At 39.0% G+C, this 20,738-nt stretch overlaps 1 protein-coding gene across 4 annotated transcripts in view; it reads left to right on the plus strand.

Annotated features, from left to right (window-relative positions):
* Window positions 1-20,738, plus strand: part of LOC308056773 (uncharacterized protein) — a 62,218-nt gene that overhangs the window by 28,337 nt on the left and 13,143 nt on the right. For all 4 annotated transcript variants that reach the window (XR_013924967.1, XR_013924968.1, XR_013924969.1 and 1 more), the window contains one exon: window positions 1-20,738. This exon is cut by the window's right edge. Coding sequence is in view for 1 of the 4 variants with exons in the window: in XM_080372605.1 (XP_080228731.1) it covers window positions 1-57 (57 nt within the window). In the remaining 3 variants the exon portion in view is untranslated.

Raw genomic sequence — 20,738 nt, forward strand, 5'->3', positions numbered from 1 at the left:
GATTCCAAAGTTCATGAAGAAGAAGAAACTCCTGCTGATAGAAAACTTTTCTACTGACTTCCATTGTTAAGTAATGAAAAAGAAGTCTGAACTCTGATGGGTGAGATTCTCCACAGGCTGAGCAAATGGGATTGAAATGGTGCATAGACACTGTGTGTTTTTTCTGTAGAGAACTGAAATTCATCTGAAGAGAGGAAAAGTATTGATGGTTTATTTTGTTAATTCTGATTTTGTGAAAAAGGTAATTCAGTTGGGTTATGGATGCAAAAGAAGTAATTATCCTTAGTAATTCTGGGATATAAACCTGGCAATTATTTCCCTTCTAAAATGTAGAATGTCTAAAAACTCCCCCAGAAAACTTTCCATTCTGCTTCTGGAAAGAAACCTGTAATCAGACAATGCTTACTTGTTTTTCAGATTATGTAATGTTCATCACAATAATTACTTTCAGTGGGAGTAACAAGCAGGCAATTGAAAGTTAAGATTTCTAAGCGAAGAAGACATGAACTTTCCTTCTGTGTTGCAAAATATTTCCATAAAGAAACATATTCCTCTTCCTCCCCACCATGTAGCACAGAATCCTGGTTTATCCTTCTGCAAGGATAGAAGTTCCATAAGGAATAACTAAGTATGGTAGCAAGGATTCTGATGATAATGAGAGAAGGGAACACTGCATACACAAACCAGAAACCCATATATATTTTCTCTTTACCTTTTTTTTCATTTATTTAATACAAATGAGATCTAAGATTTGAAGGTGAGATATAAGGAAATAAAAATTAGGTTAGTGCCCTTCAGAAATGCATAAAATTTCAACTCTTGTTTTCTTTAGCCTTGCCAGCAGTCAGCTTAGGAGATCAGACAAAGGGAATGGGAACCTTCTTGGCTCCCCTTGTAGGAGAAAAGGTCAGTCTTTGTCTTTTAACTGTCATTAAACATTTATTTTTGAATCCTTGTTTAACAACAAATAAAAAAAGAGATTTCAAAACCTGGAGGATCAGTCTTTTTGTCAGCTCTTATGAATTCTCTTGCTTATACCAACCTATCACTTTCTTTCAGAAAAAAACCTGAAGTAAAAAAGATGTAAAAAGAAATCTGCAAACAAGTAAGATTCTCTCATACATCAAACAGAAAGGTCACAGCTTAATTCTTTCATTTGCAGATAAGCTTTAAAGTGTAGGACAGAACAAAACTCCTTCTGTGACAAAGCCAAAGAATGTCAATACAACAACCAAACACCATAGTAAATACAGCAAATAATGGAACGTATTACTCAGATAACTCTCTTGGATAATGCTGGATAATATATTACAGCAAGCAAATAATGTGTTATTCAAATAATGTAGAATTCATCCAACAACTGAAATGCCAGCAAGTTTGAAGCCTACTGCATCACAGTGTTTGAAATGCACTCCATGAGTGTTGGGGTAACTACTCAACTATTCAGACAAGGAAAGAGACAAGTGTCCTGAAATCAGGAAGAGGTCTACAGGACTATTTTCCTAATTTTTCTGCTATTAAGTAGCCTGAAAAAACAATTCTCTTCTCTCGTGACTAAAAGAACATATCTTCATTCAAAAGACAACTTCGTCATTTGTTATCCTTGAGGAGACATAAGCAAAACACTATTGACTAGTAACTGCAAATAGTGAGGAAACAATTTCTTTCTTCTGCTTTTACCTGGAAGTACAGAATTTTTATACTCTTTGTTGACTTCCAAAAGAACCGAGTCCTTAAATGTCAGATGCATTTACACTCTTTGTCCTCTCCATAGGTTGGATTTCTAAAAGGGTTTTGCCGAAGGTCCCCCTCATCACTCCTGGTGAAGAAGAAGTTGCTCCTCAAAAAGTGGGAAAAGTCAAATGCAGGCACAGCTGCTGCTGCCACACCATTACCTAATAGGAGCGGTAGGAGCCAGGAAGACCTGGACATGACTTTGGAGGGGAAATTTTCAATGGTCAGCCAAGAAAATTCAGTGGCTACATCCATAACAGTAAATCAGATAGAGCTAGGGCACACCAGTTAATTTTGCTGGTACACTATCAGGATGGTATCCAGCACAATTTGGCTGTTACAAGTCTTCCCTCACCATCAGACTTCTTGCTACCACACTACACAGAAAACTTATTCCTACATAAGTACAAAACAGGATTCTCTGCTGCATGGTGGGCTTGAAGAGCCCTTACCCAAACTATTTCTTCACACAGTCTGGGAGCAACCATTCCACTATAACTTCACACAGTCTGGGAACAACAATTCCCAAATAGGATGTGTGCTGGCAGGCACCCCTCTCAGGGTAGGAGATTTTATTGGTGTCGACACAACGTGGTGTGTGCCAGTTAGACTCAGTGCTGCAGAACAGTCTGGAGCCCATTCAGTGCCCTAGTACAGGCATAAACATATTTTTTCCAACAGCTTGCAGTCTAACACTTACCCTTTAACCATTTGGAAGGGTATTTTCTAATTCTGTCCTCACTGGAAGGTGCTGGGAAATATAACAAGTTTACACCCGAAGAATCAATATACTGAATTCCTCCACCACATATAGAAGAGTTGAATACAGTCCAATTTCTGAGTTCACAGTCCGTGGAAAATACTGTGAGACTGAACAAGATTTTACTGCAGTAGGAAAAAATGGTAGACACATCAGTGGCAAAGAGGACCTTGAAACAGATAGCTATGACAAAGGCTGAAATCAAAGCTGCATATGAAAAAATGGTGCAGAAACTCTGTCACAGTTCTCTCTATCTGGTATGAGACTAGGAATTAGTTTAAAAAGTGAGAATCTAGGAATTTCTGATAGATCAAAGTGGAAATTATAGGCAACAGGCTGCGTTCTCTGCATGAAATCTCCATTAGTACAGCAGAAATCTAAACGTGACCTGTGACATTTTCTCAGCAAGCCCATTCATTCATTCTTCTTTTCTTCCACAAATGAAAATCACATTAGAAATGTTTTTCTTGATAGGCTTTCACCGTTGTGTTCAACATTCCCATGCTAAACCTAAACTAAGTGTTTTGGAAGCAGGAAACCTACTATTGTACAAAAAATTTGTTCAGACAACAGGAGCAAAGTCTTACTAATGATAATTTAATGTTGACAGAACTAGGGTGTAACTTTGTATCGTGTGAATGATTAAAAGATATCGAATACCGGAATTTTATTAAAACATCTTCTAGAACACCTGGTCATACCGATGAAGACTTGACCAATACTAGTCTGAATTAGAAGGTGTTCACCAATTGTACCATGTTGCATGGGAAAGCCTGAAACCTCCTAGAACTACTGCTGTCATTGTAGTACTTTACAAAGAATTAAAGTAAGGAAATTGTTTTCATCTGACTGTAAGCCTATATGGCTAAAGTACAAAACCAATAAAAGGTGGCAAAACTGCAGTGACAACTCATTTATGTGAACATTTGAACATCTGAGCATAAAGTGAAAACTGGGGTTTGACTGCTTTATTCTCAGTGTGTTTCTTTGACTTTATTACTATCGTTACAAACATTATTCACCAAGACATATTCTAGTAATTACACGGCATAAATTCCTGGAACTAAAATTAATATCCATTATGTTACCTTCACCAAAAAGTCCATAATATGGTTTCTCTTCTTTGCAAAGACAATTTAAAAGCTGGAAATCTTTAAACCTTGGATGTTGTAAAGAAAAACAAAACAAAAAAGCTATTTTGCAGACTTGTCTGGTGTGACCTTGTCTATGTTTCCAGCCCTATGGGGGTTTTGCCTCATTCTGATCTTTAAATATTTATCCTAAAAAATGGGGGTGCGGCTAGGGGGTGGAGAGAGAGAGAGAGAATGAAGGGGGGATGGGGGATGGAGGGACCTCTCTGCCTGTAACCATTCCCCCAGCCTGCTGTCCCCCAGCTGGAATGAACGGAATCCAATAATACTCACTTGTTCAGAAATGCAAAACTCACCCAGACTGTGCAGACACAGCTTTAGCTGAACATTGCATGGCATTTTGGATTATGGGAGAGGGGACGATAAAATAATTAAAAGCAATGTCAACCTAGAAAACTCAGACTGGTATAGAAATTGCCATCCAATCATTACAGAGGACATTGCCTTAAAAAAGATCAGGTTGAAATTAATTTGGGCCAGATCCTCTTTCTTAAGATTTCTGTAGTAGCATGCCGTCCTAAAATGTCGTTTTTTTGTATCTTCCTTAACCACATACGCTTTGCACATTGGAGGCCAGAACCGTTTGACTGCCACTCCACAAAGTGCTTAGCAGCTTCCCAGTGGATGCTTGGGGTACTTGTTTCTTGACTGTTCTTCTAAAAGCTGTTATTTTGCATTTCAGAAGCTAACTATCAGCAGTAGACCCTCGAGATCAAATTCTGGGGGGTGTATACATATCTATGGTATGTATATTATATATCCAGAGACAGTATGAGTCTCTTTCTGCATAACACACATGAAATGAAGACCTAGGTATGTTATTCCCCTGTTTTTTGGCAGCTCACTCTGCCAAGAGCCATTGGGAGTGTCTTTGAAAGATTTCCTTAGTTAGAAAGACACAAAGATTGGCTAAGGAAATCCAAAGTCTGGGTATTTGTAGTTAATGTTGTTGATTTGGGTCCACAGCCTACAGGAGGATTTACTTTGAGAGATGTAATCACATGGTTATGTTGTCTTGGTGATAAACAGAACAGCCGATGAGTCACCTGCATGTTCAATAAGATACATCTAAAGGCTGTGCCTTTGTTTTGAACATACAGCTAGCAAAAAAAGGAGGTGGCCCTGAAAAATAAGCAAAGCAGTGAAACAGAAAGGTCTTGCCCTCCCTTGATGGATATTAAGTTAAGTTGCTTGCAGTTTTGGAAGTGTTTAATAATGCTTCAGGTTTTGGGTTGTACTTTCAGGATTGTGAATAATAACTTTAATTTTTCTTGAAAAGTTTTTGCAGAAAACTACCTGGACATTGAAGTCATTCCAGTGGGTGGAAACTACTGTTTGTTTTGCTCAAGGTGGAGTAATGGCAGCTGCACCCACTTTCTTAAGATTCAGGCATAAGAATGGCACTGACAACTGAATTGGTGAGTTTACAGGCTAAGGTTTTATCTTCTGGCTTACAGGTAGGCAGAGTATTCTTCAGCTACTGTCCTGATTCCAGCCTTTCCTTTTGGGTAAAAAAAACCCAAGAAAAAAGTAACCATCAACATCGAACAACAGGTGACATTAGCTGACCCTTCAGAAGGCTCATAAGCAGAGTTTAAACTAGGACAGAGTGCTGAGGCTACTTGAACACTTCCTCCAGGCCATAGGCACACACAAAATACTCCTGATCAAACTACTGGATTTTCCTGTAGCCTTGACACAGCAAAGCACACTAGCACTACCACCAGCATCTTTGTCCTGTAGCAGGAATAGATAGGCATGGTCTACTAGACTTCTTCCCAGTAGTAATGTGCAACTGACCTTTCCCTCTGAACATCTTGCAGAGATCAGTGCTAACCTTGGGTTGTTTTTTTCTTTTTCCAAATCTACACGAAACTTCTGGGAGGAGGGGAGAGAGAAACACCATGGTCTCAGCTACCAATGACAGAATGATAACACCCAACTATTTATCTTGTTTGCTGCTCATGCAGCTGTCATTATGTCTCATGCATTGGCATAGGTCAGGAAATAACCTTTCAGATGACAGCCAACTGACTCAAGCTGAAACAAGCAAGATGAAAGCAGTTTGGAAGGAAAAACACATCAAACAATTGTCCATGATGCTGTTTCCACACGTCCTTGTAGGCATCCAACCCACAACAGTGCAAAAACTTTGCAATACTCTACTCTTCCTGACAAGTCTGAATGCCTTTCTTTTATTTTCTGACTTGCTAGGAAACTTTGTTCAGAGTGCAGGCCTGGACACAGCAGCCCATGTGTTTATTGCACTCGTTCTGGAGGATGGTTTTACTGCACCGAACTGTGATGTTGACTCCCAGGTTAATATCTAATATGGCTTATGACCTGTGACTTTGGCTGCTGTGTGAATCCCCTATTTGTACAGTGCTCAAGCTGACAGCTGGTTCCTAGTTCACTTGTGATACCAGTTCAAGCTTTTGATTCTAATTTCAGCACAACTTAATAGACCAAGCCTTACATCTTGAATTTTGGGGTCTCAACCATTACAGCAACTGCTTCTTTTAAAGCAATACAGACCAAAACTGAGAAGGAAGCTCATGAGATTGGGAACAAATATTCTGTGACATTCTGATTGGAAGAAACTCCCACAAAACATCAGGCAAGTACAGGGTTTTGCTGTGTTCATGAAATATCTTAAAATCTTCATTTGTGTGCAAGTATTTACTACCAGTATTATTATTTTTTTAAATACAAGGAAGGATTTAGAGGGAAATGTAGGTAGTTTTATCAAACTAATCTTGTTTTTAGAGAAGTTAGAAAAGCTTATGGGGGTTGGGGGTGTCATGTTTCCTCCAGACTCATGACTGAATGCTTTTCTTTATTTTTCTCTCTACGTTGGTTACTCATCATAAATTATGTTCTCATTGTTCAAAACGATATTTCTTCTTCCAAATACTTTGCTTTATTTTCCCATGTGCCAACATAACCTGCCTCAACTTACTCCACATTCCCAGTAGAAATGTTGCTAGTGCTATTCATTCTTTGTGCTGACACTTTTACCAGCTAATTTAATAATTTTTCTAATTGTTTGAAATGTTTTTCATTTTATATGTTTTCCTTTAATAACATAAATCACAAGTTTTAAACCCATAAAACAAGAAACTTAAATATATTTATTTCTAAGTTTTGAAGAGAAAAGTTTAACAATAAAAATTTCTTATTTAGGACGACTGTGGTTGAGATTTTTCATTTTCCAGATATTTAGAAATGGATCAGAATTAAAACATCATATTGAAATACTCAGAAAGTCGGGCAATGCAACAGTTCCAATTTGTATTACAACAAATGCCCAATTCTGGTCTGCAGCTAGAGTGTGGAGAGACTTGGAAAAAATTATATGACAGGCAATTCTCTGGATGCTTTAGAAAAAGAAGTATACTTTTTTATCTCTTTTTGAGGAAAAATAAGAGACATTAATTAGCAGGACATAGGTTGAGGGGCCTTGACCTTACAGAGCCTTTGCAGAGCTCTGCGGAAGACAATGTAGTTTCCTAAGACATCTGTTTGGAGATCAGATTCTGAATTTAGTTATTTGCACAGGTGAATGTGAGGCCATGAATTTAAGGCCAGAATTTGGCTTGCAGAAACATTATTATTCTTGATGACTCACAAGAAAGAACGTGCTTGACCTTTAGATCAGGTTGCATTTGAAGGGGTAATATTTAGAGAAGCCATCTTTTTGCATAAGCCTTATATGTGATTCTGAGCCAAACTAAGCATAAACGTACAAAGCTGTGTTAAAAGATCAAGAGGCAATCAGGCTAATAGAGTTTTTTTGGACAGATAGACTAAGAGGAAACTATGACTACTTTAAGTTTAATGAATTTCTCTGAAATTTAGTAGAAATCACCTCCCAGACTGTACCATATTCATGTTTAACTCATTGCCTTAACATAAAGGCCCCCAAACTGCCTTAATTCATTCTGTATCATTCTGCTCTGAAGCAGAAAAATGAGGGCATAACATAATTCAGTTTAATAACATTTTTCTCTTCCCAAGTGTACTCATTTCTGTAGTCAAATGTGTAATAAGAGGTTTGGCTCAGTTCCCAGGCTTGCTGAGCACCACAAGAACACGATACAAATCAGTTTATGCCGTAGCAAAGATATTTATAAAGGTGTAGTGGGTACGCTACAAACCTCCCAGAAAAGACTTGTGCTTTGAGTTGACTAAATTCCCTAACACACGAAATACAGGGCTTAAGAGGTAAAGAGGCACCAAATACCTCTGTGCGGTGTCTCTGCCTGATCTCTGCCTGATCAGCAGAATGACTATGAGACAGTTTTACTTAAAGAACTTTGTTAAATTCAGATAATTTTGTTTGTATCAACAGAAAAGGCTAAGGAATCCATTAGAAAGTTGAAAACCACCCAATGGTTCAGATCACTCTTCTCAGAACATGAGACTGCATGAACAGGCACAGAGACAGTCAGAGTGGTTTCCTCTGCCCTGTTACTGAGCAGCCGCCCCAGGTGAGCTTGTATAACCCTGTTTTAGAAAGGTATGTGGTAACCTAAGTTTCGTATTTCTTCATATCAGACTTGAGAGGTGAGTTAACATTTTTAAATGTTGTGAAGGAATAAAAATCCCACCAGTTTGAGTGGGAGGGGGTTGCTTTCAGACACCTAAGAAGATAGGTTGGAAAAAGCATTTAGGAGTCTAGTGTGTGTCTTAGGTACCTAAACTGCACAAGCAATCTATAACTCCTAGTTCCCTAGCCAAACCGAAGGACCACAGGCACTAGTGAAGTTACTTAGTCATCTATAGAATATTGTGGCTTCACATACCCCAAAGCGTTTTTGATTAGCATCTCCTAAATGACACTCAGCAGTTTGTGCACACCTGAATTTCCCAAAGTAGGTTATCCTATGTGCAAGTTTTACGAGTGACCTACCTGCAGAGCTAGGCTATGAGCATAGCTCCAGCATACTTACAGCTCAACCATGGCAACTTCAGCCACCTTAACTGAAAACGTACAAGTGATGAAGTTGGTTCCACCAACCTTTCGTACAGTAAACCTTTAAGCCAAAACACGCATTCAGGAATGGCAGCCTGTGGTTCACCAGTGCTCTGGATATACTACATATTTCCCATGAAAACCAGCATTTCTGGTGCCACTATTTGCTGAAATGCATATTGATTTTCTTCTAAATATGTTAACAATTCCAGTGAATGTAGTCAACAGCAATAAGCTATTTATGGGCATCTTCAGGGTGCATAGTGTACTGCTGAGCCTAGGGCTCCCACTTCCTGCACAAATGCTCTCACCACCAGGCTGTTACAAAAAATACGGCACTACCATCTCATCTTCTAAAAGAATAGAGTCGCCAGGCTTCCACATCAAATGGAAAAGTTAAGTCAAGGGTGGGTTTGAGACTGTCACCCATATTCTCATGCAAGCATCAGGTGTAGTGTTGCAGACACTGCCTAAATCTAGAAACAAAGTGGCTGTTAAGACTTTGTTCTTCATCATTGCACCTGTTTGGTAGTGTAGATGTGCTCTTCTTCTGTATACTGGCTTCTGTGAATGCTGTTACCAAGTGCGTAACTCACAGCACAGTGGTTCTGTCATACTCTGCAATGAAAGACTTTGGTGTCTGATTCCACTTAATTAAAGTGCTTCAACCATAGGGTAACCGGTAAGTGAATAAATCAAATGCCCAGCAGTCACCACTACTTTTGGCTCAAGATTTTTTGGCTATTGGTGGTGGAAGGTTTCTTTAGTTACCATTTCCAGGTAAGTGTGCTACTGTGAAGGACTGGGGCTCATTAGCTGTGCTGAGGTGGATCTAGGGAAATACATATAAACTTATCTAAATGATCTGAACCTCTGAACTTAAGTAAGATCTGAAAGTCTCTGGAGAACAGATGAGCACTACAGAAGTCCAGCGAATAGTGCTTTCCTTCTGTCTAACAGGAAACACTGGAAGAGTGGACTTTCTGTAACAGTGGCTATTTATAATTCAGCTGAAAACAAGACGATAACATCAGGAAAATGAAAAGTTAAAAGGAAACAGTGAACTTTTTTAATTGACAAAACATGGGGACTGGTCAGTTTTTCAGCAGTCCAAGGCAAATGTGAACACCTTATTTATGCATCAATGAATATATAAGATTTACCAAGAGACAGTAAATGTTCCATTGAAAAGAACACCTCATAATATATTCCTTTTCATGAGTAACTGTTGAGAGCCTAAACATTCCTTTCTGTGGGGCTATTATACTTAATTCTTTAAACATGTTTTAGACCATCTACGATTCTGCTGCAAATATGAGCTCAGCTGTGGGTGGTAAATGGTAGACGTATTTTCAGTTTATTTGAAATATTTGACACTTTTTGTTAGCCTTGGGCTTCAACCCCCTGTAAGTGAGTGAAATGGATGATCTTAGGGTTACTGACTCATATTTCCTGGCCTCATGATAATAAAACAGAGTAAGAACAAATATGGAGAAATTAAGAAACAACTTGGGACTAATTATAAGTTAGGGTGCCTTCAAGAAAGCCAATGATCTTAAAAAATAAATACTTTTGTTTCATTTTCAAGTCTGACTGCAGAGTGATATTGAGTGAAATATTTCTCCTTAAACTTAGCAGCCGATTGGAAGGCAGCAGCTGGAATATTTTAAAATAAGTACTTTTAAAGAAATACAGACCCTTTCATCCTTGGGAAGAAGGAAAGTGCCTGTGTGAGTGGGAAAATACAGGAAATTGAATTGTTATGAGGGTTATTAATCCTGCATTATGATCCTGCTTTCCCTACAGAAAGACAGAGCGCAGTTCAAACCAAGAGACTGTTCATTGTAGGCGTTTGCCAAACATCTCAGAAGGGACTGCAGCACAGTCACATCTATATAAAAGTGAACATTCCTTTTCTGCTTCTGCTGCCAGCTACAGTTATCTTCCAGTGTGGATGCCACATCAAGGCTAACAAGGCAATGTACGTGAATTACTGTGCTCTGGTAGAGCAATCCGCTCTTTGATTACCTATATTGGTGTCTCGGCAACAAAATTCAAATGTGGGAAGGCATTGGAGGGAAGGCTCGGTGAAGGATGCTTTCAAATACCCATTTTCTAGGGATATTCCTTGAATACCCCTTGTCAGCTGTTGCTTGGGTTCACTGGTGTTGAAGCAGTATAAGAACATAAATATTCATAGGTATTCACAGAGATTTTTTCATCCCTCAATCTTTCCTGCAAAGCTGGATTGACTTGATTTTTATTCTGCTGTCTTTTCTTATTGATGTTTTTTTTAGCATTTGTGCATCAGCCATTTATGCTGAAATCATAGAAATGTTAGCTGGACAAGACTGTGGAGGTCATCCAGTCCACCGTCTCACTTGGAGCAGAACTTTTGCCAATACTAGATCAAATCAGCAATGTGTTGTATAGTGAAGTGTTGAAAACCTCCAAGGATGGAAAATCCACCTCTGCTTTGAGTAACCTGTTGCAGTACTATAATGCCCTCCTAATGAAGAAGTTGTCCTACTCTCCAGTCTGAACCTCTGAAACTTTAACTTGTGGCTGGCAGCTTTGTTTTGTAATCTGCCACTATATCAGAGTTCAGCCATACTGTCTCTGTAACCCTTCAAGTAATGCCCAATAATGGGCAGAAAATTTTTCATCTTCATTTTCAGTATCAGAATAAACAGATTATTTATTCTTTCTGGAATAGCAAATGAAAAATCTTCTTCTGATTTAACAATCCTACTTGCAGGTCCTTGTGACACTTTGCCATATACCATATCTTCTCCAAGAGGGGCTACTTCACCTATGTAGTGAACCTAGTAGCAAGAAAAGATGATTTGAAGTGAGATATCCTGCCATGTGATCCCAGAAACAAGGATTTGACACTGAAAAATTATGCTGGATTTTTACTTCTTATTGCATATGTAGATCTGAAATGCATTTTCAGAGTACGGACTGCTCTGAGTGATGGAACCAAATCTGACTTTACAGGCCTGAATGAAGTAAAAAGATACTATGATATATTAAGATATCAGTAGAGCATGGCAATACAGTACTTGTAGTTGAGAAAAATTTTGCCTCTAATGTACCTCTTGGTTTTTCCCACTCAGGACAATTGTTGTGTTTTAACCCCAGCCAGCAGCTAAGACCCAGACAGCCACTTGCTCACTCCCCCCGATGGGATGAGGGAGACAATCAGAAGGGCAAAATAAAACTTATGGGTTGAGATAAAACCAGTTTATTAGGTAAAGCAAAATCTGTGCACGCAAGCAAAGCAAAACAAGGAATTAATTCCTCACTTCCCATTGGCAGGAAAATGTTCAGCCACCCCCAGGAAAGCAGGGCTCCATCACGTGTAACGGTTACTTGGGAAGGCAAGTGCCATGCCTCCAAATGCGCCTCCACCTCTTTCTTCTTCCCCCAGTTTTACATGCTGAGCATGACGTTGTATGGTCTGGAATACCCAGTGGTCAGCTGGGGGTCAGCTGCCCCAGCTGGGCCACCTCCCAACCCCTTGTGCCCCCCAGCCCCTCGCTGGTGGGGTGAGGTGAGAGGCAGAAAAGACCTTGATGCTGTGTAAGCCCTGCTCAGCTGGACCGAAACATCCCTGTGTTCTGATCAGTGTTTTCCGCACAAATCCAAAGTATGGTCCCATATTAGCTACTATGAAGAAAATTAACTCAGCCAAACCAGCACAGCAAGGGAAGAGAATCATATCAGTTTCCATCCCATCAAGTGTAAATATATTGACTTTGAACTCGAACTGGAGAGTACGTAATTCTGCCTAACACTTTTTGGACAGAGGTGTTAGTTATAACACTGGGTGATGAGAGAATCCCAGTTTGAGGTGAAAGTTTCTACGTTTTGGACATTGCTCCAGCTGTATATATGTTGTTTATGTGTGTACATTTTCAAATGAATCATCTTTAAGAAGGCATGTTAAGGGCTGTAAGACATTATTGCAGTAGGGCCCTTATACTGAATAGCAGCAGTGTGTACTCCAGGGAACTGTCCTCTCGTCTTTACAAACCCATTAGACAGAGTTCATCTGCTAACGCTGGCTCCTCAAAGATGTAAGGGAACAGTTGACTCACTGAAAGGTCTGTCCAAAAAAACCCTAGTTGCACGCACTGCATACAGCAGACATCCTTCTGGGGCTAACCATAAACTCTGTATCTTGTGAGCTGTGATATTTGAATTATGTTTACTCTGCTGCTCCCTTAGCCCATCTTTTATGTGCTCTTCACCAAACAATGATACCCCTTTCCCTCCAGAAATTATGATCCTGCAAAGAAATGAAAACATAATGAGGATTCATTCACATCAAGCTTTATAATGAGGATAATGGAGGCACAGGACAAAAGGACTTTACCTACTTCAGCTTTAAAACATTTTTTTTCCAGTTTTAGTGGGAGAGAATTCAGCAACCGTCAAGAGAAGCAGACAGAATCCTTAGTGCCAAAGCGAAGTGCCTGTGTTCTCAAGACCTTAACACTCCTGAAGGGGGATGTGGAATAAGTCTTCTGGAGATGTCAGCAAGACCACAAATAGCTTGAGAAAAATTAAGTAAAATTTTAAAATAATGGACTACAGCTGGCCTGTGGGAAGACCCCCAGTACACAAGGAATATGTTTGGCTTATACCAAGATGCCTTTGAGCTGTGTTTTTAATATAAGCTGAAATCTGGGATATAACAAGATTTAGTTAGATGGCATGTAAAATGGGATGATAGCAGTTATAGCATATAATTATATTCTTAATTCAGCAGACCTAGCTGCATGAGAATTTTTTTTTTCCCACTGCACTATTAATGCTCTGTGAGTAATATATATCTATACTCATAATACATATCTACGTTATATGAAAACGCTGATCTGAAACAGAGGCAGGATCAGATGCCAAAATCAAGTAAAATCACAGACAACTCCAATCTCTGATTCATGATTATGAAAAGTTAAGCAGATTTGAACCAGCATTACAAAGGCTGAACATAATCCATGTATTTAGTATAAACTGTCATATTTGATTTCGGTCTTCAGGAACAACTAACACAAGCAAGGATTTCAAGTTTGGCAACTGTGTGCCCTATATTCATCCCCACAGGCCCCAGAAGGATAATTCTTAAACTTACAAACTGTCTCGTGCAGCCTCTTTTTTTTTTTTTTTTTTTTTTTTTTTTTTTTTCCCCTGAAAGACTATCCAATTACTTAGTGCTGTGCTGGGACTACCTGGGGAAATAGTAAAAGGAAATACAACTGAGAGCCACTGCGGTTTGACTCCTCTCCAGATACTTTGAAAATATTTTGGCAAAAACAAGGTTTTAAGTAAAACTGTTTCCTTTGGTAACATACCCAGAACTGCAGGTTTTACATTTTTGTACTTAGTATGGAAGGCCAAAGAAAAAAAAAAAAAAAAGCTTGTGTGAGAAGGTTGTACACATGGTAGTAATATTAGTGGGGAAGAAATAGAGAGCAAGCGGCAGGGGGAATCTGAGCAAAATGCAGAAAGAAGACAAGGAGAGAACATATTACAAATATCTATATTCTACTGGTAAAATATACATTGCTGCAAGAAGGTACCTTTGAGTACCTTAGGCTTTTAAGTAATGACAGGAGAAGCATGATGTTCTGTTCATCAAAGGATGACTATGACAAAACAAACAAAAAAAAAAAACACCACCCCCCAAAAGGCAAACAATAATTTATTTTTTGCTGTTTTGCTGTCAAGCAGTGCCAATGAGAGAGCTCTGGAACTGACAATGATGAGTTGGATTTCTTTCTCTTACAGGAGATTCCTTAGAGTACTTCTGATTACTTTTTTCCTCTGAAGTTTTTAGTGAGAATAGAAAGAAGTGCTATGAAAACCTTTCTAAATGCATTGTTCATACAGACTTTTCTAGGTATCTCGGTGATTAAGAGGCCTATGAATATTTAAATAAATGAAATGAAACATTAATGCCTTTGCCCTTCAGGACTGCTTACTTCCTTTAGAAGATCATTGTGTTTGTTTGAGTGCTACTGATTACAACATGTTGGTTGCACACACAGATCCAAAATGTCTCACATTTATAGGTCCATTGCTGTCCTGCTCTGTACACTCATTTACAAGAAACACAATGATTGGCATTCAAGAAAACACTGTTAAGTCACTGTTCTTATTCACCATGTTAATTAGCCAGATAACCATAATGTAAGTGCTTTTCTTTAGTTGTTTGTTTCCAACTACAAAAAAATTCCTGGCCACAACCTTCAGACAGATAAGTATTTATGTTTCTCTCAATTTTTATTATGTCTTAATTTTCCTTCAACTTGTGAGAGTTTTTTTCAAGGCTGAATTACTGCTTTTCATCTGGAAGTGCTCACCTTATCACAGCTGGTCAAAGTCTTTCTGCTTTGGATGCGAATGTTGTAGGTAACCCCTGTGCACATCACAGCTTTTCTTCAGCAGGATGTATTTTCTATCCTGCAGCCACTTGTTACTCAGAAGGACTCAAAGATGCCATTCGTTAAAAATAGCTGTAGGATGGAAGTTAACTTCAGTGGGATTACACAGGTGCTTACTTGTAGTTTTGCAAACTGGAGTGACATGGAAGTGTTTAAAAAAATGTGTAGATGTGGTGCTCTGGGACATGGTTTAGTGGTGGACTTGGCAGTCCTGGGTTAATGGGTGGACTTGATCTTAAAAGTCTTTTCCAACCTAAATGATTCTGTCATTCTATGATTCTGTTGTACTGGGAGAAGTTACCAAGCATGTGAGGTGTGAGTTTAGAAGTAGTCAGAAGACAAGGCTGCAAATCAAGAAGAGAAAAGGAAGAAAGGGTAGGTAGTGAGTGCATGGAGATGATGGAGGTTGGAGGGAATTGAGTATATTTGGGAAGTAAGCTTGAAAAGGTAATGTTAAGCAATAGGCAAGAGTGGCACACTGACACAGGGCTCTAAAGGACAGTAATAGAGCTGAGTTTTGATATTTGAAAAGAAAGGCGAATGGACGTATCCATTTAATGAATGTACTTGAACTCGTAGGTTTGATTTTCCTTTAAACAAAGCATTCAGTTTAATTCTTACTTAGCTGAACCCAGTGAGAGCTAATATAAAATGAAATGGAGGCTTTTTTTCAGGGGGTGAAAAAACTGCTAACACGAAACAATGTATAATGTCCAGTAACTGGCAACTTGCCTCTTTCCTGTACTATGCTATATCTTTTTTCTCAGAGGCTGAGCTTCATTGTTCTTTGTACTTGGTTGAATTCCTTAGCTATTACACGCTGAAATCTTGTATGTTTAACCATGTCTGTATAACCTATTTCTAACAATTCTTTAATATGCCATGTTTATAAACAACTCATTCTGCTATTTGACCCTCAGCTTCAGTGCTTATTTTTTTCTTCTTTTCTTTTGTTTACAGATTGTTTATCCAGGAAACCTGAACATGCTGTTAGGCACAAACTGTGCTGGAGGGGGTAATAACCTCACTTATGTGACAGGACACTAACATCTGATGGAGCCATCCCAGTTAAGAGTCCAGACTCCTCTTTTGGTAATTAATGGAAGGAAGGAAGTTTCTGATATAACTGTTCTTTGAAAGCTACCTTAAGTTAAACTGTACAAACACCTTCTTTGGATGTTTGAAATCAAAACCCTTTTTTATGTAGCTGTCTTTCAGGAGGAGATTACAAAATAGCCTGCAACTTTGAGATGCTGTTCTGTTCTTTGTTTCTGAGATGCTTAGGGGTGGACTGAGAGAAGCTCATTTTCTTAACAAGTACCTGGAAGAAAAAAAATGTAGCAATATTGTAGAGCAGTTCAGGGAAGAGCCTTAGTTTGAACAGAGAAGAGTTTGTGAGAAAATACTGTGTTTTCACATATCCAGTACATGTGGGTAAATTTTTCCATAAGCAATGAATGTGTTCCATTAAAGTGTTATGCCAGGAAGTTTTAATTTCTACACCTAATTCTTTCATGATCTGAAGCCAATTTTTTAAATGTTCATGTACTGTCTTCGAAAACAAAGCTTCAATGGAGAAATTCCCTAGATTATTTCTGTAGTCCTCTGTTCTAGTGGTTTGCACCATGCCGTGAAGAACCGAAGGAATTCTTCCTGGAATTCCTTGAAGACCTACTATTTAGTCATTTGCACAACTATTCTGAAATTAACTGGGTCTTGAAGCTCTTATTATTGTAATTTACATTAACTCTCTTTTTGGAGGCATCCTAGACTTACTTGCAGTGATCTCTTAGAGCAATAATCAGTGTGTCCATTCAGACTTCAGGCTGTGCTAGAGACTGGACACCTTTCCCACAATGGCACTGGACTTCGACAGTGTGGGTCATGTCCTCACTGATGTTAGCAAGAGATCACAGTAGTCACAGCACACACAGTTATTCTCAGCTCACTGCCAGACAGGGCATCCACTAGATCTGTATTCTTCTCCAAGCCACAACTCATTTACTGTCATGACTTTTTTTTCTTTCTGTCCTCTTTGTTTTTCTCCCTTACCTTTTTTATCAAAAAGATAAGATACTGAGCCCATAATGCACCTCTGTATACACATAATTACGTGTATGAAGATCTGGGTTTACCTTCTGTATTCTGGCAAATGATCTCAGCTGATGCAAACTTTTTAATCATGGACAGTTTAAACACCCTTTCTGCAGCATCAGACAATACCCCAAGATCGGTGGCCTTCAGTTCCCACAGGCTGGCAGGTGTTCTACCTCAAGGAAAAGCCGTACTCACATTCACCCTCAGACCCCTCTTTCTAACCCCACAAAATGAGGAAACAGACCAACCTATTTGGTCCTGTACTACCCACTTTTTCTACTTATTTTTCTACTTCTCTGCTTACTGCTCTTTTTCTTGTGTTCATCATCCCTTTAATCATAGACCTCCCTGTCCCCTGCCGCTCCTCTGAGGGAAGGCTCTTTGGTCTTTCCTCACTTGCCTTTCCTCTGAGATGGTCTCCAGCACTGCCAGTCTCCATCACGTGAGGAACGACAACAATGAAACAGCTCAGAGCAGGTCCCATTCCCTTCCGTTTGCAGCCTTGCTATGACAAACCTGCATCTCTGATGGTGATGGGTGACTGTCATTCACACCTTTACGACGCACCACCAGGACAGTGGTGACAGCCTGTCTTTAACAGCAGTGACACCAGTCACAAGGTAATTCTGTGTCTGTTACTTGCAACTGCAGAAAGTTTGATAGAGGACATGCACTCTCTGTGAAGATAAAAGGAGGTATCTGGCATACTTGGAGATGTGCAGTCCATATGCATCTTTGCTTCCTAACCTCATTCTTTCCTATACTATTGTCCTGTAACACTTTGATTAGATTGTGGACTGAAAGGTTGGCATGGGATGGCACTCCAGAACAGGCACAATCTCTGGATGCAGGATTGGTGCACCCTAACAAGTGATAATAAGATTAACATTATCAGCAGTAGAAAAAATTCTGTTATATGTATTTGACAGACTGCCATGTATATATGTGAACTGCACATCCCGAACAATTCCTGTTATTGGTTAGTAGCCTCTTTTCTCTCAGGCAACTTTGTTAAGGACAATTAACATTTAGAGGGAAAGATACTTGTATTCTGGTGACATTTCTGCCTTTCTTTTTTTCTTTGGATGTAAAAGTGCATTGAGATAATGTGGAATTCATAGTCACTCTTATTGTAGGGGTTTTCTTTTTTGTTAACTCTGTTTTTCCTTATATCAGTTTTGTCATTGTGGTGTGCCTCTTCTGAACGAGCATCTCATCTATTAGATTAGTTCATAAATAACATGTAGATATTAAAGATGGAGATGCCCTAATTAACATTGATTTAATTGTTGGTAGTTTGACTATTAAAAAAATCTTGGTTTACACTTTGAAATAATCTAGACAAACCAGATTCTTTGAATTTCATTCAGAATCACTTGGACATGGGCGTAGATTAGCAGGTGCAAGGAAAAATGTTGGGCATCCTTTTTACAGGAGTCTTCCAATGCTGATTTCTTATCAGAGGCAAGACAGAGGGAGAAGCTGACACAGAGACATCTACCGGTAAAGCAGCAGAGTAGTATTGAGTGCAAGCTCTCATTCAGCCTTCCTGGGAGGCTTCTTGCACTGAACCGAGCTTTTGTGTCTTGATTAATGTTCTTGATTTGATTCACCATGCTTTTATCTCCCTGCACTAGAAGCGTAGGTCTTAAACCAATAAAAAGTAGTATGAAAATTGAACCACTCTTCACTCCAGCATGCCACCTTTGAATAACTTGTATTGTCTCCCTTTTACAACAATGAAGAAAAGCAAACAAATTGTATTGCAAGTATTTAATGTAGGAATACTTGAGTAATTAAAAAAAAAAAAAATAACAGTCCTGAAGTCAAGGAATCATTTTCCCAGTCATCATATCAACCCAATTCTAATTATAGCAAGAAACAAGCTGGAAGCTCCTGCAGTCTTCAGAGCACAGACATGAAGCAGTTAATGGTGCAAGCACCCTCCCCTTGGTAACTGTAAATAACACTTCACAGTTAGGACCAGTTTAATAAAAAGATTGATGTTATTTATGAAAAAGAATGTTAATAAGTTTTGTGAAAGCTAAGAAGTAGCAGAAAATGGAGGCTGGTAAATGAGTTAATGGGCTTCATGGATATGAAACAGTAATGTGTTCACAGCTTGAAACTTATTTGCTCTGACTCAGGCTGAAAAGGAAGTTCTTCAGACTAGGTACAGATTTATTTTAAGAGGTGGCACCATGGTTAATCTGAGTCATGTTCAGTCTGTGGCTGGGTAGAGTCCCTCTTGTTATGAAAAAAAATCTGATGTTTCTATTGATGAAATAATTTTAATTTGGATTTCCCATTTTTACAGCATAGAAAAAAAGATTTGAAGCTGGCAAGTGGGATGCTCTGCCTGGGCCCCTGAACATGCCTCGAGTGTGCTGCTAGAAAACATTTCTGCTTTTTCCAGCACTGTCTGCCCTTTCTTATGAGCTTTTCATCTCACCTATCAAAATCCAAATGGGAAATGCAGTGTTACCCCTAGGATCTACAGGGGAAGCAGGACACTTATTAACATGGCCCAGAGTCTTGGTTCATAGATTTACTCCACCCTTTTTGTTCTCTAGGTACTTTAAATCATACCTATCTCAAGCCAAATCAAGCAAAAATACAAACCCAAGCACCACCCATGGTGTTTGAAACAGCCAGCATAGTGAAAAATGCTTTTTAAAGGCCCAGGTGAAGAAATGCAAGAAAAGATGTAGTTGATCTACAACATTTTTTCTAGGAAGGACCTCTCCTTCCACCATCTAACTGGCTGGCACCCTCTTGACCAGGTGATATTTAGAGTTTCAGGGTACGCACATGCATTCCCTCTTTTTCTTACGGAATATGCTCATTGTTCCAGTCAGTCTTGCCTTTGCTGTCTACTAGCTGTATGAATATTTAGTCTTTCTCCCTGAAACTCATTCTGTTCCCTCTGTAAGTAGGAGGTAGCCTGACCAGTATCCTAAACGTGTCTTTCACTGGAAATGTGTTCTGTATCAGTTTGTGTATTATAAATGTGCATGGTACAATCATTTAAAACCAATAATCATAGTATTAATGGCCCTTTGTGGAAAGCATACACAATACTGAGTAATGTCTTAGAGGTAAAAATGTTTTTAGGATGATGGCTTACTGAGCTAGGTTTACAAAAACGCATACCCTGATTTTTTTGTCACGATGATCACTATCAACACAATGATCAAAAGCAGCTACTTTGCATATTAAATTGCTTCTGCAGGAAGAGAACTACATGAGAGATCCTGTCAGGCTCTGTAGAGCTGTTCAGTGAATCAGCTGGTGTAGAAGGTGTTATGAGGCAAGAGAGCTCACCCCGCCTCTAAATGAGTTGTGTTGATCTGTAATATCTTGAAAAGACATAATCATCCTTAGGCATTGTGCAAGCACATTTTCCAGGCAAAAAATAATTAATTGAAAGAAGAAAAAATGAACAAATTGCTTTAGGGTCATCCTCAAAACCAGTGGAGCATCTTAACACCAATGGCTAGAGTCACTGTGTATGCTGCAACTGCTCTGCACAATCCAAAATAGCTGTGAACTTGATTGATGAAGAGTTG

Source organism: Falco punctatus (genome assembly GCF_963210335.1).
Source record: "Falco punctatus genome assembly, chromosome: Z".
NCBI lineage: Eukaryota > Metazoa > Chordata > Aves > Falconiformes > Falconidae > Falco > Falco punctatus.